At 42.8% G+C, this 26,300-nt stretch overlaps 1 protein-coding gene across 1 annotated transcript in view; it reads right to left on the reverse strand.

Annotated features, from left to right (window-relative positions):
• The window catches only part of FKBP7 (FKBP prolyl isomerase 7), a 44,420-nt gene extending 18,345 nt beyond the window's left edge, over positions 1 to 26,075 (reverse strand). The window contains exons 1-3 of the mRNA XM_077448103.1: positions 25,725 to 26,075; positions 18,555 to 18,706; positions 7,302 to 7,429 (exon numbers count right to left, since the gene is read on the reverse strand). Coding sequence (XP_077304229.1) covers positions 7,302 to 7,429; positions 18,555 to 18,706; positions 25,725 to 25,930 — 486 coding nt within the window. The 5' untranslated portion in view covers positions 25,931 to 26,075. The remainder of the gene's footprint in view (positions 1 to 7,301; positions 7,430 to 18,554; positions 18,707 to 25,724) is intronic.
• Between the last annotated feature and the right edge of the window lie 225 nt (positions 26,076 to 26,300).

A 26,300-nucleotide genomic window follows, 5' to 3' on the forward strand; every position in this document is an offset into this window, starting at 1 on the left:
AAACTAGGAATAATTATATTTATAACTGATCTATAAACCAAAACATGGTGTTTTTATAAACCCGAACTTGACCTCTTATTTTTTGTTAACAATTCTGAAATTCTCATTGCTCCAAAAAATGCTAACACAAATGCAGTTTTAAATAAAATAGACTCAAATTCTGAGAAAAATATGGAAGAATTGGTAACTCTACATATTTCTTTGAGTAATGGGATAGAAATTTCCAGGGGTTAGGCAGCGCCATCTTAAGTATTGTTTTCTGAGTCCACAGTGGAGTGTATTTCTGCCCTTAGATTGAGCACTTCCTGTACTGTTAACCAAGCCTCCTTCTCAATCCAACGTTTCTATGGCAACCCTGCTTCCCTGTTCATAGCTTACTTGTTTATTTCATAGTATTTACTGCTGATGTCTAATGTTTCCCTTTGTCAGACTTATCAGCTTCAGCTGATAAGACTGTAGTAATGGCCAAGTTTAGACTGTATGTGAGGTCACATGGTGTGTAGGAGGAAGCTCTGAGTGATTAGCAGAGTTCAGTGCTGTGCCGTAGGAAGTCCTGATAACAGATAAATAAGCACATAGAGTGTGCCTTAAATCAGGGGAGATCTGGGCATGCTCAGTGACTTCATTCTACAGAACAACAAGGATTACAACAATACTAAGCAAGTAAGGAGATATCTACAAGCAATGTTCATTAGGGTTTTTTATGCTGATTTACATGGGACAAAGTTGTGGGGGAGGGTTTACAACCACTTTAAGTGTCATTGTTGAGGTATTTGGGGGGGGGGGGGGGAGAGGTGCAGCCTACATTCCCATGAGGTCTTTAGTGGAATTGCCTCTCTCTCACCCTAAGTGAATACCGGATCAATTATGAGAACTTACAAGGATTTGCCAGTCTTGGGAAAACTTTATGTCCGTTTTCCCATTTGTAACCTGAACCCCTAAACCTGCGTGGGTGAGAACCCCTGAGTACTCCAAAACTTAACTTATTAAACACTGACAAGTGCTGTATGCAGCCTACATTTGTACTTAAGGTGGTCTAGCACCCACGGATGCTTGCTGTGGCCCTAAATGACCTAGAGTGGGGATTTTATCAAAGTTAAAAACCTAAGTGAATGGACTTTATAAAATGGATAAATAAATAAATAGTAAGAAAGTGCTGTGGTATGGGGAGCCTGGGATCACCAACTAAAATATTAAATGAAAACAGCTTGCTTGGCATAAGCAAATCTGTTTAAACTTTTGATACACACAAATAAGCTTTCGATTCACCACCATCACAAGCTTGTCACACCAAAGGGTTTTTCTTTTTTTTTTCCATAAAATATTTATTTAATTTTCAAAGAAAAAGGTATAACAAGCAAGACTTGATGTACTAAATAAGAAAAGTACAAGTTGGTATCACAGACAATAACAATGGCATAGATAAAACATGTGAACAGTCAAACAGGGCATGGTTTCATAGTGGAGAGCGAAGGTGAGTCCTTCCCGGCATCTCCTATTCAAACTAAATACAATGTTATGTCCCCTACGTCTCTACTCCATTCCACCAAAGGGTTTTTCAATTTCCTGCCTACTCAGGAATTCAGAAATGTCCCAGAAGCTCAGCAAATGTGTTTCAGTCATCAGCCAGTCCTGCTCCACTCTATCTTACAGACACCTACTGGCTGCTACCTGTTCCTTTTCTGGCCTCTCCTGCAGGTGGGTTAGCCCTGTTAGGGCTAGAGTCTCTGCAGTCAGGGTTGGAGGCTCTCTCACCCAAAGTCTCTCTGAGGCTCCGAATACCAGATCCCATATGAGGACTTACAAGGACTTGCCCATCCTGAGAAAACTGTGGGGGGGGGGGGGATTTTCTAAAACTGGAGTGTGCAAAATCTGGTGAAGCTCTGCATAGTAACCCATCAGCTTCTAACTTCAGCTTGCTCAATTAAGCTTTGACAAAAAAACAAAACAAATTAAAAAAAAAAAAAAATAGAAGCTGATTTCTATGCAGGGCTGCACCAGATTTTGCATTCTCCAGTTTTAGTAAATCAACCCCTGTAAGTCAGTTTTCCCCTTTCTAACCTGAACCACTCACCCTGCACGAGTACTCCAAAACTGTATTTATATCATCCCCTTAGAGGAACCACAGCTCAAAGAAATAAGCTTCCTGAAATAAAGGTGATTTTACTTGGCATGCGGCCAACCAGAATTATTTTTGCCCATTGTAAGTATTTGGTATTATGATTTCTGCTGAAAAAGATGATCAGACAGCCTAAACTTGGATTCTTCCCTTTGATAGAGATGACATGACCTAGGATTTTAGCAGCATTTTCTACATGAAAGCCAAGTACTTTAGCCTGTTACTCTTTATTTATCCATTCTAGCAAAAAATTGTTAAACTATCAGCCAATATTTTAATTAAATGCACGTGTTGTGAAAACGATAACAGACATAAAATCCCACTTTTGGCACCATGTAGCAGTGGCTTAACAAAATTAAATGCTTCCATCAGTGCATTAGTGAGAATAATACCAAGAGACTGGGGCAGTGGGGTTTGTTTACTAAAGGCAAATCCACTTTGCACAACAAGTGCACTGTAAGTGCACTTGGAAGATCTGAGGGGGACATGCAAGGAATAAAAAAAAAAAAAAACACACCACACAGCATTTTTGCTTGTACATGATTGGATGATAAAATCAGCAGAGCTTCCACTCATTTCAGAGCTTCCTCTCAGATCTACAGTGACTGCACTTCCAAATGCACTTGCAGTGCACTTGTAGAGAAAAGTGGATTTGCATTTAGTAAATCAGCCCCAGTGTGTCTACAACAGATGGAGGCTATAAACATACCTCTACCTTTGTATTATGCCACAAAACAGTTACCTTATGTCAGCTGACATCACTCTAAATGTCAAAAGAAGCGTGAACACTTCTAAAACTTTTGGAATTAGGCCACCAAGACATGTGGACTGCCGAAAAATTTGTTTTAGTTTCATTTGTTTTTCGTATCATTCATTATTTCGAATAAATTCATAAACATCTGAAATTCTAAAATAAGAATGTAAATCCAATAATAAGAAAGAATGAAAATCTGAAAATGCGAAAGAACAAAAATCAGAAATAAACTAACTATTCAATTATTGGAAGTTCCATTCAAATTTGGCTTTTAGTGAAAGTGCTGAATACGAATTTATCCGAAGTTAGGCATTACCCGAAATAACGAATGGAAAGTAACAATAATACGAAATAATAAAAAAAAAATGATTATTAACCACTTAACAACCGCCCATTGCCGATTAACGGCATCAGGGCGGTTGTTTAACTCTAAGAGGCCGTTAATTAACGGCCTCCTAGAATTCTGCTCTCGCGCGCCCCCTGGGGCGCGCACACGAGAGCATCCGTGACCGCTGGGTCCAGTGGACCCGGCGCATCACGAATCACGGTAAACGGCCGCTCATCGCGGCCGTTTACCACGTGATCGCTCCGTCAAATGACGGAGTGATCACTTGTAAACAAGCCGGCGTCATGTTATGACGCCGGTTCCTCCCTCCCCCTCTCTGTACCGATCGGTACAGCGGAGGGGGAAGAGATCGGTGTCAGCAGCGATGTGGGCTGCATCTGCAGTGCCCACATCGCTGCTCACCGAAAATTAACCCCTCAAATCCCTGCAAATACTCTGCATTACTCTGCAATTCCCTGCAAATACTCTGCATTACTCTGCAATTCCCTGCAAATACTCTGCATTACTCTGCAATTCCCTGCAAATACTCTGCATTACTCTGCAATTCCCTGCAAATACTCTGCATTACTCTGCAATTCCCTGCAAATACTCTGCATTACTCTGCAATTTCCTGCAAATACTCTGCATTACTCTGCAATTCCCTGCAAATACTCTGCAATGCCCTGCAACACTCCGCAATGCCCTGCAACACTCCGCAATGCCCTGCAACACTCCGCAATGCCCTGCAACACTCCGCAATGCCCTGCAACACTCCGCAATGCCCTGCAACACTCCGCAACGCTCTGCAATACCCTGCAACACTCTGCAACACCCGCCAATACCCTGCAACACTCTGCAATGCTCTGCAACCCCCGCCGATACCCTGCAACACTCTGCAATGCTCTGCAACCCCCGCCGATACCCTGCAACACTCTGCAATGCTCTGCAACCCCCGCCGATACCCTGCAACACTCTGCAATGCTCTGCAACACCCGCCAATACCCTGCAACACTCTGCAATGCTCTGCAACACCCGCCAATACCCTGCAATGCTCTGCAACGCAGTACTCTGCAACACCATGCTCTGAGATACCCAGCCATAGTCGGTGATACCCTGCAATACCCAGCCATAGACATCTCCCGCCGCCCTCCGCCCTCCGGTGCTTCTACCGAATCGCTAATACGATCAAAGCCAGAATCTTTTTTTTTTTTCAGGCTTCCCAGCTTAGAGGTGAGATGTGGGTCTTATTGACCCCACATCTCACTGTAAAGAGGACCTGTCATGCCATATTCCTATTACAAGGGATGTTTACATTCCTTGTAATAGGAATAAAAGTGATCAAAAAAATTATTTTTGGGGAAAAAAATGTCAAACTAAAATAAATAAAGTAAAATGAACAATAAAAAAAAAATGTTTTTTTTAAAGCGCCCCTGTCCCCATGTGCTCGCATGCAGAAGCGAACGCATGCGTAAGTCCCGCCCACATATGAAAACGGTGTTCAAACCACACATGTGAGGTATCGCTGCGAACGTTAGAGCGAGAGAAATAATTCTAGCCCTAGACCTCCTCTGTAACTCAAAACATATAACCAGTAAAAAAAATGTAAATCGTCGCCTATGGGGATTTTTAAGTAGCGACGTTTGCCGCCATTCCACGAGCGTGTGCAATTTTGAAGAGTGACATATTAGGTATCTATTTACTCAGCGTAACTTCATCTTTCACATTATGCAAAAATTGGGCTAACTTTACTGTGTTTTTTTTTTTTTTAAGCACAAAACAGTTTTTTTTCCAAAAAAAAGCATTCGAAAAATTACTGCGCAAATACCGTGCGAGATAAAAAGTTGCAAAGACCACCATTGTATTCTCCAGGGTGTTTGCTAAAAAAACATATATAATGTTTTGGAGTTCTATGTAATTTTCTAGCAAATAAATGATGATTTTTACATGTAGGAGAGAAATGTCAGAATTGTCCTGGGTGCTCCAGAACGCCTGATGGCGCTCCCTGCATGTTGGGCCTCTGTATGTGGCCACGCTGTGTAAAAGTCTCACACATGTGGTATCACCATACTCGGGAGTAATAGCAGAATGTGTTTTGGGGTGTAATTTGTGGTATGCATATGCTGTGTGTGAGAAATAACCTGATAATATGACAATTTTGTGAAAAAAAAAAAAAAAGTAAAAAGAATCTTGATTTTGCAAAGAATTGTGGGAAAAAATGACAACTTCAAAAAACTCATCATGCCTCTTACTAAATACCTTGGAATGTCTTCTTTCCAAAAAGGGGTCATTTGGGGGGTATTTGTACTTTTCTGGCATGTTAGGGTCTCAAGAATTGAAATAGGCCGTCAGTCCTTCAGGTGTGATCAATTTTCAGATATTGGCACCATAGCTTGTGGACTCTATAACTTTCACAAAGACCAAATAATATCCACCAATTTGTACTTATTTTTACCAAAGATATGTAGTAGTATAAATTTTGGCCAAAATTTATGAAGAAAAAATTTCTAATCTGCTAAATTTTCTAACAGAAACAAAGAAAAATTCGTTTTTTTACAGAATTTTCGGTATTTTTTCTTTTATAGCACAAAAAAAAAAAAAACCCAGCGGTGATTAAATACCACCAAAAGAAAGCTCTATTTGTGTGAAAAAAAGGACAAAAATTTCATATAGGTCCAGTGTTGCATGACTGAGTAATTGTCATTCAAAATGCGAGAGCACCGAAAGCTGAAAATTGGTCTGGTTATTAAGGGTGTTTAAGTGCCCAGTGGTCAAGTGGTTAATTTGTTCCATTCGTTTAGATGCAGCATTCGTTATTTTGGGTATTTCGTAATTTCGGATAAATTTGTATTTGTTACGTTCACCAACAGCCAAATTTGAAAGGAAATTCCAATACCTATAATTTAATAGTTAATAATAGTTAGTAAGTTATTATTTTGCATTTTAGAATTTTCAAATTAAGGGATTTTCGTTCTTTTGAATTTTTTAAATTTAAAATTTTGTTCTTTTGAATTTTCGGATTTTCAAATGTGCTAATTTTCAGAAAAATTTGTTAATATTTCCAAATGAAAGAATTTGTCGAAAAAAAACGAATTCGGAACGAAACGAATTGCACATGTCAAAACATCACAATATAAGGATCACTGTAATGCCAAGCAAGAAAAACAGCAATAATGTTCCACTATACCGACACCCCTAATATTGGCTGTTATCTCAGCACACACCTCGCAAAGTACTGTATTTATCCGCATATAACACAATTTTAAGAGGAAAGTTTAAGGAAATTATGTTTTCACAGCCTCCTTTACAGTACACAGCCTCCCTCCCTCTGCAAAGTACACAGCCCCCCATCCAGTACACAATCCCCCTCCCTGCACTCCCAGGAGACCCCCTCTTCTGGGACAGCACTGCCAGCATACTCTACAGTTAAGAAAGAAATCCCTGCCAGCCCCTTCTACACCGCTCCTCCTGTGTCACTCCTATTGTACAATGAAGCTTCCATATACCTCAATAGCTCAGTTTTTTCCACTGACCTGGTCACATGACTGCTTTCCTCTGACATTACATAGATGGTCATGTGACCGCTCTCCTCCTCCAATATAAAGCTACACACAGAGGAGGAGGAGCGGGAGGAGGAGAGCAGTCAAAAAAAAAACTGAACTATTGAGATATTTACAAGCTTTGTTTTACAAAGACACTGACAAAGGAAGAGCGGTGTAGGAGAAGGGGCTGGCAAGTGATTTTTTTCTCAAGTTCAGACTATGCAGGCAGCGCTGTCCCAGGGCCAGGAGAGGCGGGGCAGCCGGCCTCACACCCCCCCCCCCCCCAATGGATGGCTGCCGGGGTGGACCGCCCGATCCCCGCCCCCTGTTGGTAAAACATGATATCAGCATATAACACACAGGCACTGTTTACCCTGTTTTCAGGGGCAAAAAGTGTGTTTTATAAACCGACGAATACAGTACTCACTTCCCTCAATACAAACTGCCTGGCCTCTCCCTAACTAATTACCACTTCTACTAGATCACCTACTCTCTGACACCCAGACCTGACATATACAGTATATACAACATTTTCAGTACAAGATTTTAACATAAAATAATTACCTCCTCTTTGGAAAGTTGCTTATCATTGTTTAAATCAATTTGCTGGAATGCTTCAGTGCTGCGCGGCCCTTTGCTGACAGCATACAGCTCAATTTCAAAGATCAGAGTCGCATTAGGTGGAATTTTGTCTATTAAAGGAACAATACAAGATGAAGCATATTAGGAATATTTTTAAAGATGTATAAAAGAAGACATGAATTCATGTATTATCTTTATCAGAGTTTAGTCCACATTTGTATATATACAAAGTTATACGACTATATAAATGTAATACATATAAAAAGGTAAAGTGAATCCCAGCACAATGTCCATTGATATCTGTATTAAAAAACTTGACTCTTTAGGCCCCACTGTAAATGTGTTACCTGGTGCTACCATCCAAATAAAAGCTATGTCCAATATCCCACTTTTGCTCATAGACTTTAATGGAAGTCTCTTCTAAGTCGGATCCTCATCTAGATTGATGTGATTTGGATCCGACATTACAGGAAGATTACCCAGGCATTCCCTGTGGTGTAGCCCCTCCCTAGCTTTAAAGTCACATCAAAGTAGTACTTTTGTCACCAGAAAATGACCAGCAAGTCACCTGGCAAATTTGCAACTTCAGGTCAGAGTAATGTGAATGGAGCCTAAAGTGGAACTAAAGACTGTAATACTTACCTTTTCTTCAACGGTCTGACATCCCTCACCAGGATCTTCTATCCAGCTTCTTCTGGCTGCCAAGCTGCAAATTTCTGCATTGGTCAGCATAGGATGACGTCACTCCTGCGCATGTGCAGGATTGCAGTCTTCCTGGCGCACAGGCGCCGTGTCAGAATGTAAACAGAGCTGCAAAAACGCAGCTCAGTGCATAGTCAGAGACTGCAAGCAGGCAGGTAGGTTTATTTTATTGCTGAAGAGACATTGGGGGAGATTTACTAAAACTGATGCAGCTGCGCATAGTAGCCAATCAGATTCTAGATTTTATTGTCAAAGCTTAATTGAACATGCTGAAGTTTGAAGTGGATTGGTTACTACTCACAGCTGCGCCAGATTCTGTGTGTGTGAGTTTTAGTAAATCTCCCATTTTGCTCTTGTGTAATAAAGAGCCTGCCTGCTCTCAATTTTTAAAAGCAGGACTTTAATTCTGCTTTAAGGAAGGGCAAGCAGTTCTCAAATGATCAACCCAAAGGTAACAGCTCCATTCATAAATGGACCTCTGAAGATATAGCCGTATCTTGTGAACCTGACCTGGGCTAATGCGAGTTCATCTTTTTGCTTTGGATGTACCTAGTGCCAATTGTTTTGATACATTAGCGTTGGGGGCTGAAGATTCAAGTTTCAAGTTTCATAATATACAGTATATATCAATGTATTTTCAGATAAATTTTTTTACATATTTATATACAACAGGGATATGCAATTCGCAGACATCCAGCTGTTGCAAAACCACTAGTCCCATCATGGCTCTGCTGCCTGTGGGAGTCATGCTTGTGGCTGTCAAAGTCTTGCTATGCCTCATGGGATTTGTATTTCTGCAACAGTTGGGGGTCCGCTAATTGCATATCCCTGTTAATAACATTGTTTTTATACACACTATACATATTCACAGATTTTTATTTTATATCATTGTATATGGGAGGTATGGGTTTAAAATATAGATTCATATTTTTTTTTTTTTTTTAAGCGCTTCCTTATGAATTTTTGGTATATGTGATATTGGCCAACTCTGTTGAGGACAGGAAAGAAGTGGCAGTGACTGTATCAAGTCTTCAGAGGCATCACATAAAGGGAGGATAAAATAAGTTATTAAATGTAGCACATCCCCGTAGCCTCTTTTTGTGTAGCACAAATGTAGTGAAACGGCTTGTGACTTCTCTTCTGTGGCCACCGATCCCAGCACCACCTCTTCAGGCACTGCCAACCCACCTGGCTGCAGTTGTCTCCTTCACCAGCCCTCCTGGCTGTTTCTCAGGAGATCACTAGGGAAAGGCTGAAGACTTAAGCACTCCACTGTCTTCAAGGCAGACTGACTATATGTGGCAGTCTCCCCTCCTTTGTTAGTCCCTACAGTGTTGCTCTACTCACTCTGTCCTCTCTTGCTCCTGTGCCTCCAGGAAAGACTTCTTCCCATGTGTTATGGCAGGATCCGTCCAGCACCCGAGCCTTGGTCTAAGGCAGGACACCCATCCAGACTAGGGGGCATCCCTGAGGTCCACCAACAGCCTCCTCAACACCATCTCTATCTTCCACCCAACTGCACCTAATGGTATGGCTCATGTCTATTTGTGAAGTGGTCTCAGCCCCCTGCCAGCCTAGCTCTGAGGATTGGCCAAGGCTCCATAAATATTCAAGACAGCTCCTCCCTACCTCCACCCTAGTTTTAAAAGATTCTCCAACCTTCTAGACCAGGGGGAGGTACCAGAGAGCTGCCAGGGTGAGTCACCCAACCCCTGACCCAGATTCAAGAAACTAATTTTACCCTGAGCCAGTAACCTTGTACAGGGGGTCCCCGAGTTACGAACCTCCGACTTGTGAACAACTCCTACTTACGAATGACAGGTGGCACCGGTGGGCACATCAGAAAACACCATTCTGCACATGCGTGTCTGAATTACGAACAAATCCGACTTAGAAACAAATAGGCAGTCCTTAACCCGTTTGCAACTCCCGGACCCCCTGTACTAACTCCTAGCACAAACTAGAGGGTGTTACAGTAACTTCATAAATAAGAGAAAGAAGTTACAGCGGGGCAAAAAAGTATTTAGTCAGCCACCAATTGTGCAAGTTCTCCCACTTAAAAAGATAGTCAAACGTTTTCTGTAAGTCTTCACAACTGTTGCTGGTATGTTGGCCCATTCCTCCATGCAGATCTCCTCTAGTGCAGTGATGTTTTGGGGCTGTTGCTGGGCAACACAAACTTTCAACTCCCTCCAGAGGTTTTCTATGGGGTTGAGATCTGGAGACTGGCTAGGCCACTCCAGGGCCTTGAAATGCTTCTTACGAAGCCACTCCTTCATTGCCCGGGTGGTGTGTTTGGGATCATTGTCATGTTGAAAGACCCAGCCACGTTTCATCTTCAATGCCCTTGCTTATGGGAGGTTTGCAAGTAAAATCTCACGATACATGGCCCCATTCATTCTTTCATGTACACGGATCAGTCGTCTTGTTCCCTTTGCAGAGAAACAGCCCCAAAGCATGATGTTGCCACCCCCATGCTTCACAGTAGGTATGGTGTTCTTTGGTTGCAACTCAGCATTCTCTCTCCTCCAAACACGACGAATTGTGTTTCTACCAAACAGTTCTACTTTGGTTTCATCTGACCATATGACATTCTCCCAATCCTCTTCTGGATCATCCAAATGCGCTCTAGCAAACCTCAGACGGGCCTGGACATGTGCTAGCTTAAGCAGGGGGACACGTCTGGCATTGCAGGATCCGAGTCCCTAGCGGCGTTGTGTGTTACTGATGGTAGCCTTTGTTACGTTGGTCCCAGCTCTCTGCAGGTCATTCGCTAGGTCCCCCTGTGTGCTTCTGGGATTTTTGCTCACCGTTCTTGTGATCATTTTGACACCACGGGGTGAGATCTTACATGGAGCCCCAGATCGCGGGAGATTATCAGTGGTCTTGTATGTCTTCCATTTTCTAATTATTGCTCCCACAGTTGATTTCTTCACACCAAGCTGCTTGCCTATTGCAGATATAGTCTTCCCAGCCTGGTGTGGGTCTACAATTTTGTTTCAGGTGTCCTTCAACAGCTCTTTGGTCTTCACCATAGTGGAGTTTGGAGTGTGACTGAGGTTGTGGACAGGTCTTTTATACTGATAACAAGTTCAAACAGGTGTCATTAATACAGGTAGTGAGTGGAGGACAGAGTAGCCTCTTAAAGAAGAAGATACAGGTCTGTGAGAGACAGAAATCTTGCTTGTTTGTAGGTGACCAAATACTTATTTTCCACCATAATTTGCAAATAAATTCTTTAAAAAAATAAAATAAAATCAGACAGACAATGTGATTGTCTGGATTTGTTTCCACATTTTGTCTCTCATAGTTGAGGTATACTTATGATGACTATTACAGGCCTCTCTCATCTTTATAAGTGGTAGAACTTGCACAATTGGTGGCTGACTAAATACTTTTTTTCCCCAGTGTGTATGTAGAATCAGAATAGAACAGAATGGCCTACATTTCTATTTCCCCTTTGAATGTGAGAGATTGCCCAGCGGTTACATCAACCAGAAAGCACAGAGCCACTTCTAAAAATCTAAACATTAGTACTACTACTGCTTTATTCAACCTAAAGGAGTAATCTGTGACACGTGGTATTACATGCATTATTTGTGCACATTTGAAGCACCAGAAGATGCGTAGGTGATGTTTGACACACCTAACATATTGTACCGACAATATAAAACCTAAAAATATATTTTATTGGCATATTAAACATTGAGTCAGAATCCCACAAACACGTTGTGTTCAAAAGAGATGCAACATTAACAAGGTGCAATGAATGACAAACAATATTTTAGAATGGGAGAAGATAAAACCAACACAGCGCAGACATTACAGTACTCAGGCATAGACAGACACTTACATTGACATGCTTTTCTTTTAAAGGGTTAGCCAGCCATCGTTCCCAGCATGCAGTGCAACTTTTGATAATAGGATAGGGGTGTCTACAGTAGAGGAAGAACAGGCTTATTGTCATGCATGTCCTAAACATGCTACATAAAAAAACATATACTAAAAGCCGTAACAAACTAATATATATAATAATTGCATCTACATTTTCGCTAGGTGACATGCAAGATTCACGTTGTGAGTTTACAAAGTTTATGATACCAGTAAGGTTTTAAAAAGGCTTTAAAAAGTATAAACGGGATAAAAAAAAATGTGGCACTCAGAGAGGGAGAGACAGGGGTCAGCACAAAGCAATACAGAGTCCAATAAAAACAGTCCAAATGCAGTGGATGGATGGCTGCCATTTGACGAGTAGAAGTAAATCTGTGGATGTGGATAGACAGAAAGAAGAGCAGGGCCATCTAAAGGTAGCGGTTAGGTAAAAACGATTTATTCTGAAAGTAAAGCACTCACATAGGGGAGAACTTGTTCATTGCATATCAGAAAACCATGCAGCCAAGGAAGCAGTCCCGCTGGGTGGAGCCTCTGTCCAGGTAGAAGATCTTTAGCCACGCTGGTGGATTCCAGAGCTATTGGGCTCCCTCGGTCTTGGTGAGGACGCTCAGATGATTATGTCAAGTTCTCCCCCATGTATCTGCTTTCAGAATAAACAGTTTTACCTAACCACACCACTTAGATGACGTTGCTCTTCTTATATAACATGGGTGCCTGAGCCCATGCAATGTAAATTCCAAGATCTTTCACTCACCCAGGTGCTGCATAAAGCTGTCCTATCATAAAACGCAAGTATAGTATATTTTAATCTAGCAGACGTCCCTATGCTATACTGGTACTTTTGCAAGTACGGCCTTTCATGTCTATGTGTGGTTGTATACAGCACCTGGGGTTTCCAGTTGGGGGAAATATACTAGAATTTACATTGCACAGGCTAAGGCGCCTGTGTGCAAGAAGCCCAAGGCTAGGTTCACACTTGTGCGGCTCGTAAGCCGTGTTTTGTATGGGAACAGCAACCTGTTCATTTTTAATGGGCTGCTGTGCCACTAGAAAACAGAGGGAAAAGGTCCCTGCACCTTTTCTGAAAATGCAGTCTGCAGGGAAACCGCAAGTGCAATGTGGTTCCCAGTGCGAGGAAACCATACCGCGTTTTCCAGTGTGTTAGGGGTACCATTAGGTTAATGATATCCCCACACATCTCCTGAGTAGAAAAGCTTTTTTCTGTGCAGGTGGTTGCGGCTGAGGGAGGAGGTGCAAACCTGCATTGGCAACCACCCGCACAATTGTGAATCTACCCTGGTCCTTTCACACTGGCTTTTCGATCAGGTCCTCCTCTCAGTTTTTTAGGCAGATCTGATCAAAGCTCCATGTAAGCCTGTGGGCAGGCGGATGTAAATGGACATGGGAGTCCAACCAGTTCCCGACAAAAATAAAAATAAATGGAAGAGGACTGCATTCTTCTCCATTTTGTAGCCCTAAATGGGATAGATCAGAGGTAGCCTGATGTAAACAGACACAAGTCTGTTTTCATCCAGTCACAGAGCCAAAACAGGTCTGGATAAGTCCAAAATGCTGAAAGATCTGAATGGGTACAGATTGCACAAAAGTGGCATCTGTCCCTTTTAACTCTGATCCTCTCCGATTTTCAGATTTGTTAACAGATCCTTTGCTGAATAGGCCAGAGGGCAGCTGTGTGAAAGGACCCCAATCACTCTCCAAAATATGTTAAAGAGTAAGTTCCGCTGGAGAAAAAAAAAAAACATTCCACTGTGGGAGATTAACCACCTTCAGACTGGACCATTTTGCTGGTAAATGACCAGAGGTCTTTTTACAATTTGGCACTGCGCTGCTTTAACTGGTAATTGCGCGGTCATGCAATGTTGTACCCAAACAAAATTTGCGTCCTTTTCTTCCCACAAATAGAGCTTTCTTTTGATGGTATTTGATTGCCTCTGCGATTTTTATTTTTTGCGATATAAACGTAAAAAGACCGCAAATTTTGAAAAAAAATGATATTTTCTACTTTTTGTTATTAGAAAAATCCAATAAACTCAATTTTAGTCATACATTTAGGCCAAAATGTATTCAGCCACATGTCTTTGGTAAAAAAAAGTCAATAATTGTATATTTATTGGTTTGCGCAAAAGTTGTCACATCTACAAACTAAGGTACGTTTTCTGGAATTTACGCAGCTTTTAGTTTACGACTGCCTATCTCATTTCTTGAGGTGCTAAAATGGTAGGGCAGTACAAAACCCCCCCAAATGACCCCATTTTGGAAAGTAGACACCCTAAGGAAATTGATAAGTGGCATGTTGCGCCCATTGAATATTTTATTTTTTTGCCTCAAGCGATTGAATAATGACAAAAAAAAAATTTTTTTTTTTTTTTTTTTTTTACACAAAGTTGTCACTAAATGATATATTGCTCACACATGCTATGGGCATATGTGAAATGACACCCCAAAATAAATTCTGCTGCTTCTCCTGAGTACGGGGATACCACATATGTGGGACTTTTTGGGAGCCTAGCTGCGTACGGGGCCCCGAAATCCAAGAACCGCCTTCAGGTTTTCTAAGGGCGTAAATATTTGACTTCACTCCTCACTACCTATTACAGTTTTGAAGGCCATAAAATGCCAAGATGGCACAAAACCCCCACAAATGACCCCATTTTAGAAAGTAGACACCCCAAGCTATTTGCTGAGAGGCATGTTGAGTCCATGGAATATTTTATATTTTGCCACAAGTTGCGGGAAAATTACAAACTTTTTTTTTTTTTTTTTTTCACAAAGTTGTCACTAAATGATATATTGCTCACGCATGCCATGGGCATATGTGAAATGACACCCCAAAATAAATTCTGCTGCTTCTCCTGAGTACGGGGATACCACATATGTGGGACTTTTTGGGAGCCTAGCCGCGTACAGGGCCCCGAAAACCAAGCACCGCCTTCAGGCTTTCTAAGGGCGTTACAGTTTTGAAGGCCATAAAATGCCAAGATGGCACAAACCCCCCCCAAATGACCCCATTTTGGAAAGTAGACACCCCTAAATTTAGGGGTACACTAGTGAGACTAGGTAATAAATGGCGGGTGCCCTGAAACTATAAAAAAAATAGCTAACCAACCAGCGTCACCTGTAACATTATATGGTGATCACTGGTGAAAGGGTTAACTAGGGGGCAATCAGGGGGCTTTATGCGGTAGTATATGGGGGTCCCTGGCGCTATAAAAAGCTGCGGCGAACCTAAATACCTACCTGCCTAACTAGCGTCACCTGTGACACTAATACAGTGATCAGAAAAACGATCGCTTATTAGGCTGGGTTCACACTGGAGCGATGCGGGAACGCCACGAATCCGCGGCGGGTTCCCGCATCACATGCCTCCCGGCGGCAGTTCACACTGCCCTATGCGAACTGCTGGGAGTGTCAGTGAAATGTTAATGACACCCCCAGATCAGTTCGCATATCGCAGTGCGATCTGCAAACTCGGATCGCATGGTGTGAACACCCATGCGATCCGATTCTGCTGCGGACCAAAAAAAGGGTCCCGTGCGAGTTTGCGGCGGGTGCAGCGGGTGCGACACGAATTCAGCCATACTATCTGTATGGCTGAACTCGAATCGCACAGAGATCGGATGTGATTTGCACTGCAGTGCGGTGCGAATCACATCCGTTCTCATAAACCGCTGCAATGTGAACCCAGCCTTAGTGACACTGGCGACGGGGGGTAATCACGGGGTTAAACCTTTATTGGGGGGTTAGGGGGGTACCTTAGAACTAAAGGGGGCTAACCCTAACTGCCCTAACAGTTATTACAGTCACAAATGACACCAATGCAAAAAAAAAAAAAAAAAAGCAATTGGTGTCACTGTGACTGGGGGGGCAGGGGTAATTGGGGGGTGATCGGGGGGTAAAGGGGGGGGTGTGAGTGTGCCTGGCATGTTCTACTGTATGTGTGGTGTGTTGGTGCAACTCACCGAACCTCTCTCCTCGGTGCCGGAACGAAAAATACCGACACGGAGGAGAGAATACATCACTTCCTCTCCTGTGTTTACATTACAGGAGAGGAAATGATGTCACGGGACATTTTCATTCGTCGGGAGCGATCGCGAGGGGGTGGCCATGAATGAATGGCCGTCCCCTCGTCCGGGATCGCTCCCGAACGAATACCGACCGCCGCAGGCACCGGGCGGGGGCCCGATCGGGCCCCCGACCGGCGGGCAGGCAAGGACGTACATGTAAGCCCTTATGCCTGCCCGTGCCATTCTGTCGACGTACATCGTCGTGCGGCGGTCGGCAAGTGGTTAATATACATGGGTTCCTACCTGTTTCTGTTTTAAAGAAAAATCTGTATGTTCCACTAAGTTTTTGGATGCTGATTCTGAATGGGAGTGAGTAATTAATTTTAATCAGCTTGTGCACAGCAGTGATGAGAAAAGGAAAAGTTGTAGGGAGTACGCCACCAAAAATGACAGGATGCCTAAAACCTGACTTCTAAGTGCAGAGTTCTTCACACAAGCAGGCAATGGCATTTCTGGGAGCGTTCTGTACACCAACTACGTATGGAACACCTCCAATTACAGCGACTGCAGTTTGAAAAGGAAAGGTAATGTTTAATGACATTATAATATGGCTTGTGTAGCAATTTTATATACTATGTCAATTTTTTAACTTGCTTAAGGCTGGGTTCACACATGTGTGAATTGCAGCTTCAGTTTCCCTGCAAAGATAAAAATGATTCAGCGGTTCCTCTCTGTTGTAGCTGTGGATCAGCTGACTGGAGGGGGGTGGGTGTAGGAGGAGGGGGAGAGAACAGAACACATCTGTGAATCAGATGCGTTCCCATTGAAGATTATGTGCCTGCAAATCGTACTGCACTGCCTAGAAAAAGAAAAAAAAAAAAATGTTGTGCAAGGTGGAGTGCGGATGCAATGCACATATGTGAACCAGACCCATTGAAAATAACAATGTTCTGTGAATTGGATGTGGCGTGATTCGCATATGTGTGAACTCAGCCTTATTCTTTTCCACAAAAGTGGAGTTACCCTTTAAAGTCATAGTTACAAATTTATATTTATCATAGTTCCAGTTGTTTGGAATTTAATATTAAAAGTGATCATGCAAGGCAAGATAGAGATGTGTGTAGGATGACCTTATACATGGAAAAGGACAATCATGCGGACAATTCTAATTAGAAAATGTTTGGGATTTTGTAATGTTTTCACTCTTTTTGCAGTTTCTGCAAGTGTTATGCCCCATTCACACGATCTGATTTTCCAGCTGGAAATATTCGACGTGAGCTTGTTTTTGGAAAGTCCGACTGTGTGTATGCTCCATCGAACATTTGCTGCCGAAATTTCTGCCAACAAATGTTTGAGAGCAAAACTTGTTGTCAGAAAGTCCGATCATGTGTACACAAGTCCGTTGAACAAAAGTTCACGCATGCTCTGAATCAAGCAGGAGAAGCCACATTGGCTATTGAACTACCTTTTTATAGTCCTGTCGGACGTGTTGTACGTCACCACGTTCGGAATTTTGGGCCAACATTTGTGTGACCATGTGTATGCTAGACAAGTTTGAGCGAACATCCTTCGGAAAAAAATCCACGGTTTTGTTGTCGGAAAATCCAACCGTGTGTACGCGGCTTTAGGTTTAAATGTTGGCTGTATCTCCATTTAAGAAAATGGATCATTTCCTATCCTTGTTCACTTTACTATAGTTTATGTTCCCGTTGGAGAAATTGTGCACCACTTCAGATGGAGGATCTGAAGTGGTGCACAATTTCTCCAATGAAAACATAAACCATAATAAAATCCTGACAGGGGTCCTACACTTTCCTAACTGTACGGGAAGATGTGTTTTTCAGATTTATTCATGTCTTGTTCTATCAGCAGATAATCTAAGACCAATCAAAAAAGAGAGGAAGTGAGGAGAAGCTCCCAAATGGGAACACAGACCAGTTTAAAAAAAAGTTGATAGAGCTTCTAACCATTTCCCACTTTAGCCAAAACAAAACCATAAAAGCTGGGCTGTACACTACAATGGTAAATTAAAGGTGAAGGGTGGCCAAAGAGCTGCAACAAACTCTAGCTCTCTGCATCTCCCATTATTTTAATGGTGCCCACAAACCATAGATATCAGTCACTCAGTCCAACTCTGCAGTTATCTTATGTCTATGGTTGCCTTCCAAACACTTTTGGCTGAACACCTGTGGGTGAAATAATGATCAAACATATTAGGATATCTTGTTTGATTCGCCACAATAGTGAGTGGAGTGTTCAGTTGGGGCCCAAGTAACGTACTTGGCCTGTGGAGCATTGGTGGTTCAGTGGCAGAATTCTCGCCTGCCAAGTAACGTACTTGGCCTAAAGCTGAATACACAGCAGCAGAGGAAAGTACAGGAAGTACAGAAAGACAGGAAGTACAGAAAGAACTCTTGTAGGAAGTTATAGGTAACTGTCAGGAGCTGTAATACACTAGCATTCAACCATGGCTCTCACAATTGTAATTGTAAGTAGACAACCTTTAATTAAAAAAAATATTTTTTTTACTATTTAAGTAAGGTGTTAACATTTATCTATAGTATACTGAAAATTTTAAACAAACAAAAAAAATAAAAAAAGAAGACTTGATTACCATAGCCTTTCTCTCCGTAGGCTAGAGAAGGAGGAATGACCACTTTCCTTTTTTCTCCAGGGCACATGTCCATCAATGCAATATCGAGGCCTTTAATCACTTGTCCAACTCCAAGAACAAACCACTTGGGGTGACCATCTTTTTCAGAGCGACTATACACAAAAGACCGGTTATCAGTAAATCAGTATATAGTTAAGGTTATATAACAAGGTTAAAGCATGCCTGCATTTTACAAAACAAAAATGTACTACAAATATGGAATGATAATATAGGGGAGAACCTATTGGTAATTACATAAAAGAGATGCCTGTAAACCGCTTAGACACCACAATATACCCATATTCATTTGTGACAATTTTTCACTTCAGCCTTTCTCAGCCTTAAAATAATTTGAAAGACTCAAGGAACACCTGCTGAAAAAGATTACATCTACAGGTCATGGTATATATGCATGATCAACAGCTTGTAGAACAAAATAAAATAAAGAAAATAGCCTAATCAGAGTATCTGACACACACAGTAGATTATTTTACAACACTACTGTACGTTACATGGCAATAATAACTAAATTAAACATAGAATGAGTCAGGAAACTGGGAAAATGGTAGTGTCCCCTTAAGCTGAACTACAGCTTTCTGCCACTTTACCATTGTGGGGTTGATTTACTAAACCTGGGGAGTGCAAAATCCAGTGAAGCTGTGCATGGTATCCAATCAGCTTACAGTTCTTTTTTTGTCAAAGCTTCATTCAATAAGGTGACGTTAGAATCTGATTGGCTACCATGCACAGCTGCACCAGATTTTGCACTTTCCAGTTTTAGTAAATCAACCTCTGCATGTTTGGACTAAGCTGGTTCAAACAAACTATTACCTTCACTAACAGATGCACCCACTGTGAGTGCTGTATAAACTGTATGTAGCATTAGCTACACAAGACATATAGTGTTGTGTTCCGGCAGCAGGGTTGAGACTTACTGTCCCACTCCCTGAACAAAATTGGATCAGGCTGAGCACTGCTCAGCCATTCACAAACAGCCTTGTATTTTCTGAATGATTACAAAGCTTCCTCTGATTGGTTGAGGTGGAGAGGCAGGTGAATTATGGCACAATTTCCACCTCAAAGGCTGTAGTCATTCAGAAAATACTAAGTTTCCTGTCGACGGCGCTCAGCAGTGCTCAGCCCAACTGAATTTTGTCCTTGGAGCAGAACTGGAAGTCCCTATACCACTGCTGGAACATATTACTGTATACTGTATGTAGCTGACAGCACATATAATAGTGAAGGTTGTAGTTCATATGGACCAGCTTGGTCCAGACAGACTATTTTAAAGTGACAGAAAACTGGAGTTAGGCTTTGAAGTAGTTGTCAGTAGAAAAGCTGTCCCTTACATTGGTGTTCATGCTAGGTGAAAAATCCTTCTGCCACAGCTTAAAGAACCCCTAGCAATGTTGGAAGGAACCCCTAGTTGAAAAAGCCTAGTCCAGTTGCAAAGAAAGAAGCCCTTTAAGTTGAGGTTTTGTCTTAAGCTGGCCACAAATGGACCAAAATTTAGCTGGTTCCGCATCAACCAGCTAAATTTCAATCCATGTATGGGAAACCAGGTTGTACTCAAGCTAATGAATTTGTGTGTGTCCAGCCTGTTGGGTTTTTCCTGAATGATTAGTGCCACCAGCTATAGCCAGCAACACTTCCTGATAGCCGAAAAAAGGAAACATAGGAAAGAAAATTGCATAATGTATGGCCTGCCTTAGGGTTACTTGTCAACTTTACCCTGTCACTCGCTACATTGCAGCCAAATATATATAGAGAAATGTGGGTGGAGTTGGCGGGCAACAGAGAGAAAGAGTTGAATCAGCTGTCAGGACCATGAAAGTGCTTATGAAGCTGGGGTCCCCAACCTTTTCAGGGATAGGGCAAGAGGACTAGATTATAGCCTATGGCAAAAAAAAAAGATTTTTACAATGCATACAAGTGCAGGTACGGGTCTCTCCGAAAGGACTATATGTTTTTAACCCTTGTGTCTTCAGATGTGCCTTTGGTAAAGCTGCCACTGGTTTATCATTGTTCTGTTGGCGATTTGCACAGTAAAGTGACGATCTTTCATTCTGCAATCTAGCATGGACCGTTGTTATTTATAAAGAGGGGAAGTTACTCTTGAACATGAATCTGTATGCAAAGGGACAGAAACTTGTGTCAGCTAGAAAGGGAGAGCACAATAATGGGCACTGTATGCTGGTTAGATTAGACTGGGCCTTGCAACGAATTTTAAAGGGGGGTCTGGGATTCTAGCTTTCCCCTACTCTCCTAAAAATAGCATTTTTATTACTGTTTTACGGTTTGTTTATCCGTTAGACAGCTCCCCTCACTTCCGGTTGGATAAAATGTTTTTCAGCAGGACAGGAAGTCAGGTTACATCTTTGTAATAAAGTAAAAAGGTGACAATGGGGAGTTCTAACCCTCTCCATTGTGCTCAAGACTAAGGCTAGGTTCACACTGAAATTGGATGCAGGTTACAACTGGTGTGTCCCCGTTTTCCATTTTTCAGGGACAAATCAGGCCCGAATTTGTGTCCGAATTCAGACCTGAAACAGGCCAGAAGATGTACAGGAACCTAGTGCAATCTGCTCCGCAGCTGCCCCGAGTTGTGTGAACCAGCTCCATTGAGAGTCAGTCACAATCTCCTGTCATGTAAATTGGAAGCAGGGAAATTTGCATCCCATTCGCATAAGTGTTAACCCAGCCTAAAAAGAAAGGGTTTTATATATATGTGTGTGTACATACCTGGCTTAACACACTGCACACTCAGAGGATGATAGGACTTGTAGACACCAGAACAAAATGCATTGGTGTCCACATGGGCATAGATAAGGGAGGGTCAGGGGTGTTCAAACCCCCCCCCCCCAAAGCATCCTGGCCAATTGGCCAGACAGTGTCCCTGCTGTTTAGCCTCAACATCAGCACAGTAGAAGCAATCAGAGTTTTAGAGTGCAGCAGCCAGCCCCCCCTTCTATTGCTCCCAATACCCTCAGTTTAATGAGGGCCCCCCCTGAAAAGCATGAAATTACTGCGAGGTCTCAGATGCTGGCAATTGACAGTGCACAGTTGAGGAAACTCCTAGACTCCTCCTCGAGGTATCATATGACACAGCCAAAGGGAGACTGGGGATGCAGAAGTTTTCTTCTTCTGTGCTGAATCTGAGGTCTGCTAAGTGGGAGTTTGATTGGATGAAGGGAGATTTTCTTCATAATTAGGAATCTTTGCTGGGGGAGAGCATGTTGACTGAGGGTGATATTTTTTCTTTGGGGAGTCGGTTTAGAGACAAGGGGGTTTAATTTTTGGGGGGATATTTGAGGGAGGGAGATATTTTACAGTGGGAATCTTTGCTTGGGGAGGGAGGGTTCTTAGGAGGGAGTTGGGGATTTTTTCCCCTTTAAAAAAGAGATTTTCTTTTAAATTACACATACCTAGGTGGATAGAGCACCGATCCAATGTTGCATCTATCCCCAGCCGCTTCTAAGACCAACAACAGAGCGATCAAAGACTGCTGATCACTCAGTCTTTAGCAAGTAAAGAATGGTGACTTGTCTGTTCCTGACTCTGGTTCAGGGTCTCAGAGGCTCACTGAGAGGCTGAGCAAGCTGCTGGTCCAGGCATCTGGGTAATCCTGACTTTAAAGTTAGGATCTTTTCACAGCCTGGACCTGTTGAGCGATATCAGCTGACAGTGGGCTATATCTGGCTGTCAGCTAAAAATGGGTCACAAAAGTGCAGAATGATCTGTACTCCTCCCTAGAAGTACAACCAAGCAGTATACTGTCCCTTCAGAGCGCATGACCTACACCATGTGGAAGCAAATTTTTTTCTTCACATACCATCCGGGCGAGAGTGGCTCTGCTGTCTAGTTGATCTTTACCATCAAGATCCAACTTCGGTGCTTCTACTGTCAGAGGGTCGTTCGGAGGTCATCGACCATTCCCCTTGATTCCATTCCTGAAGCTTTGGATCCATTGGAGTTCCACACATTTGCCAATTGTGGCACCATGACTGTTTGACTCTATGTTGCTGACATGTGAGTCCACCAGTTCCGGTAAGAGCATATGCATCTTTTCTTCTCTTTTGATGAAGTACCATCTTTGATATTCTCTACACCGGACAGCACTCAGTGTATTCCCCTTGATTTTTCCATCAGTGTTGGACGTTAAGGCTCCTCTTTACACCGAATATGCCGCATGTGGCGGCTCCCGTGCGCATGCGCGGGAGTGACATCATCGTGGCTTCGCTGAATGACAGCGGCGGAGCAGCGAGATCCACCGAGAAGATAGATGCGATGCATAGTAGTCCATTATGCTTTACCTTTGCAGGGAATGAAAGAGGAAGTAAACTCATCAGGGTTTACTTCCTCTTTAAGACTGAAAGCCAACCATATTGACCAGGTGCAACCATCCTGTGGTAGGCAGTGCACAATATTTTTTTTTTTTTATATTTCATAAAATTTCTTAGGACAGTTTAAGGTTTAAATAAATCACTGAATTTACTGCCTACCACAATATGTTGCCCCTCGCACCTGCTCAACTTGCACAGTAAGGTTAGCTAAAATCCAGTCTTGGCTCCCATTCATACATCCTACATGACCATGGTTCAACAAGTATACTGCAAATACCTGATCCCGGGATCTCAGATGTTCCAATCTCTGCTCAGCCTGTACACCTGAGTGATGGGCTGAAAAGAGCCAAGGCTCTCTGCTGCAGTAAACATGTATGCACATGTATCTGCCCATCCAGTGGTTACCTGCAGATAGGGATACATTTTTGGCCTTGGACATCCAGGGTCAGAAATTTGTCCCTAACTGTGACCCACGGTTTGCTAGTGTGTTGCTCATGCTCAATTGATGTGGGGAGTAATGTAGATGATACTGAATGTGCTGCAGGAGTGCCAGCAAGAGATGGAGCTCATCCCAGCTCCTGTAGTCACTAAAGGGAAGAGAGAAAGAAAACATCCCTGGTGCCAAAAATCTTTGGAAAGAACTAAAGATCAGACTTCATAGAAGAGGCCTGCAGATTCTTCAAGACTTGAAGACTGTTTATGTGGAAGAATGGGCCAAAATCATACCTGAGCAATGCATGCGACTACTTTCTCCATACAGGAGGAGTCTTGAAGCTGTCATTACCAACAAAGAATTTTGTACCAAAGTATTAAAGTGGTTGTAAACCCTTACAAACCACTTTGACCTACAGGTAAGCCTAGATTAAGGCTTACCTGTAGGTGAAAGAAATATCTCCTAAACCTACACGGTATAGGAGATATTTGCCGAAAGACAGGCACCGCTGTCTACGGCGCATGCGCCGTAGACAGCGGCGCGCAGGTGCACTGAGCGCGGCATCTTCGACGAAGATGCCGTGCGTGTCGGCTCCCTGCGCATGTGCGGGAGTGACGTCATCGCGGCTTCGCCGAATGACAGCGGCGGAGCAGCGAGATCCACCGAGAAGATGGATGCGCCAGACTACAGGGGACAGCGGTGACTTCGCTGGCTCCTGTGTCAGGTAAGTGACACATAATGCACTACTATGCGATGCATAGTAGTCCATTATGCTTTACCTTTGCAGGGAATGAAAGAGGAAGTAAACTCATCAGGGTTTACTTCCTCTTTAAATAGATTTAAGTTGTGTAAAAATACTTTTTCCCTGTGGCATTCCATTTTATTATACATAACTTAATTTCTAAACTTATTTGTTTTGGTTTCTTTGTATGTATAGGGTTGCCACCTTTTCTTCAAGTCAAACCCGAACACTTTAGCAGCGCACAGCAATCTTTTTTTTTTTATAGTATAAACTATACATATATTTTGCTACTAAATAACATTTCTAATCATATGAAGTTAATAACAAGAGTTCCCCCTTTACATCTGAACTTGCAGAGTTCCCTTTCACTGTAAGGGGGGACTCTCCAGACTCTGATGTAAGGGAGAACTCTGGGGACTCTAACATAAGGGATGCTCTGGGAACCCTCATCTAAGGGGGGACACTGAGAACTCTGATGTACAGAGAGGACTCTGATGTAAGGGGAAAGACTTTGGCCTCTGGTGTAAAGGGGAACTCTGATATAAGGGGTGCTCTAAGAACCCAGATTTGCCTTTGTGTACTTACTCAGAGGCAAGAGAGTGAAGGGCGGAGACTTCAGTCACAGATGGATGGATGGTGAGATGGATGGTGAGGTCACTCACCTCTTGACAGTCAGCGCCTCTCATCCAGTTGGATCTGAGGCTGCTGGACTTCAAATTTCTGGCCCAAATTTCCCTTTTCTGAGGCACAGTGGCAGGGATTGGAGTGTGGGCAGACAAAGAGGGGTAGGGGTGGTGGGGGGGAGAGGTGCAGATCGAGCCCTCTCTCCTCTCCCATCTGTATGTGTTTGGGGGGGGGGGCGGTTGTTAGTGTTGGCTTTGGGGAGTGTGAAAGAGAGTAACAGACACTCTCAGCTTAGACAACTGCAGCCAGCAACCCTGCTGGGAAGCCACAGACCAGTCTAAATAATGTGTCCAGGTTGTAGACAGTCTGAAACCCGGACACATGATTCCAAACCCAAACTGTCCGGGTGAATCCTGGACAGGTGGCAACCCTATGTATGTATGGATTGCATGGGTTCTTACCAACATGTGGTGAAAATTTCATGTCAACAGCCCTTTTAAAAATATATTTACCTAGAGAGTGTGTGTGTGTGTGTGTGTGTATATTTATTATTCTTAGACTTGCTCAGCTGTGACATCACCAATGGACAAATACATAGTTACTCACCAAACCTACAGCTGTATTTTAAAAAGGAAGATACACATGTATACATCTTGGATAGGGATGAGCTCTGGCGTCTTCGCACACACTCCACGCGCAGAGCCCGCCAGGAAGTCGGCGCAGCGCTGTGCTAATCACAGGTATTGAGACATTGCCCTCTGTAGCCGCGCATCGGGGGGCAATGTCTCACTGCCTGTGATTAGCGCAGCGCTGCGCCGACTTCCTGGCGGGCTCTGCACGTGGAGTGTTGCGAACACGCCGGAGCTCATCCTTTAACTTGGACACGTTACAACCAGAATACAGAAGTATGTACCTGAAAAGCATTGAAGAATAAAGTAACAGCACATTCCTCTATCTTAAAAAAAAAGCATTACTACTTTGTCACTTACCTGCAGTAGAATTTGGACATATCTTTAGCCAAATAGCCATCATAATGTGCATTAACCAGATCTCCTCTTTTACTCTTCTGTGTGCAGACACTTGGGACGTGTACGACTTCCATTTTGACTTTTTCTTCCTCAATCTCTGTTTTTTCACAGCGAATCAGAAGGCTAAAAGCCTGCAAAAGGAAAATATATCTAAGAGAGAAAGGCATTGTTGTCACTTCGAATTGTTTCTGCCAGAAAACAAAAAGCGCCCAAAGCCCTGATCTTTTCACTTCTGGTGCTATACACGTGGCACTCAGCAAAAGAAACACTCCAGATAGTTTTGTCTTCAAAGAGAGAGAGAGCTGTGTCAGCTGGGATCTTGGTATTTGTATGATGCTGTGTGATTGGCTATCTGGGAAATGGAACTCGGCCTCCTCTTTGGCAAACTCTTTTTTTTTTCGCTTCCTATGTGAAAACATTGAAGACACAAGTTCCAGATTTGCAGAGAACTGCTGCTGGTTCAGATTACTAACCTGGGGCATCTGTAATCCTTCCTAGGTGGAATGCACCATCATTTAACCCCATTTGCTTCCAGAT

Source organism: Lithobates pipiens, unplaced genomic scaffold (assembly GCF_037356315.1).
Source record: "Lithobates pipiens isolate NorthernLeopardFrog02 unplaced genomic scaffold, aLitPip1_a1.2 Scaffold_22, whole genome shotgun sequence".
Lineage (NCBI taxonomy): Eukaryota > Metazoa > Chordata > Amphibia > Anura > Ranidae > Lithobates > Lithobates pipiens.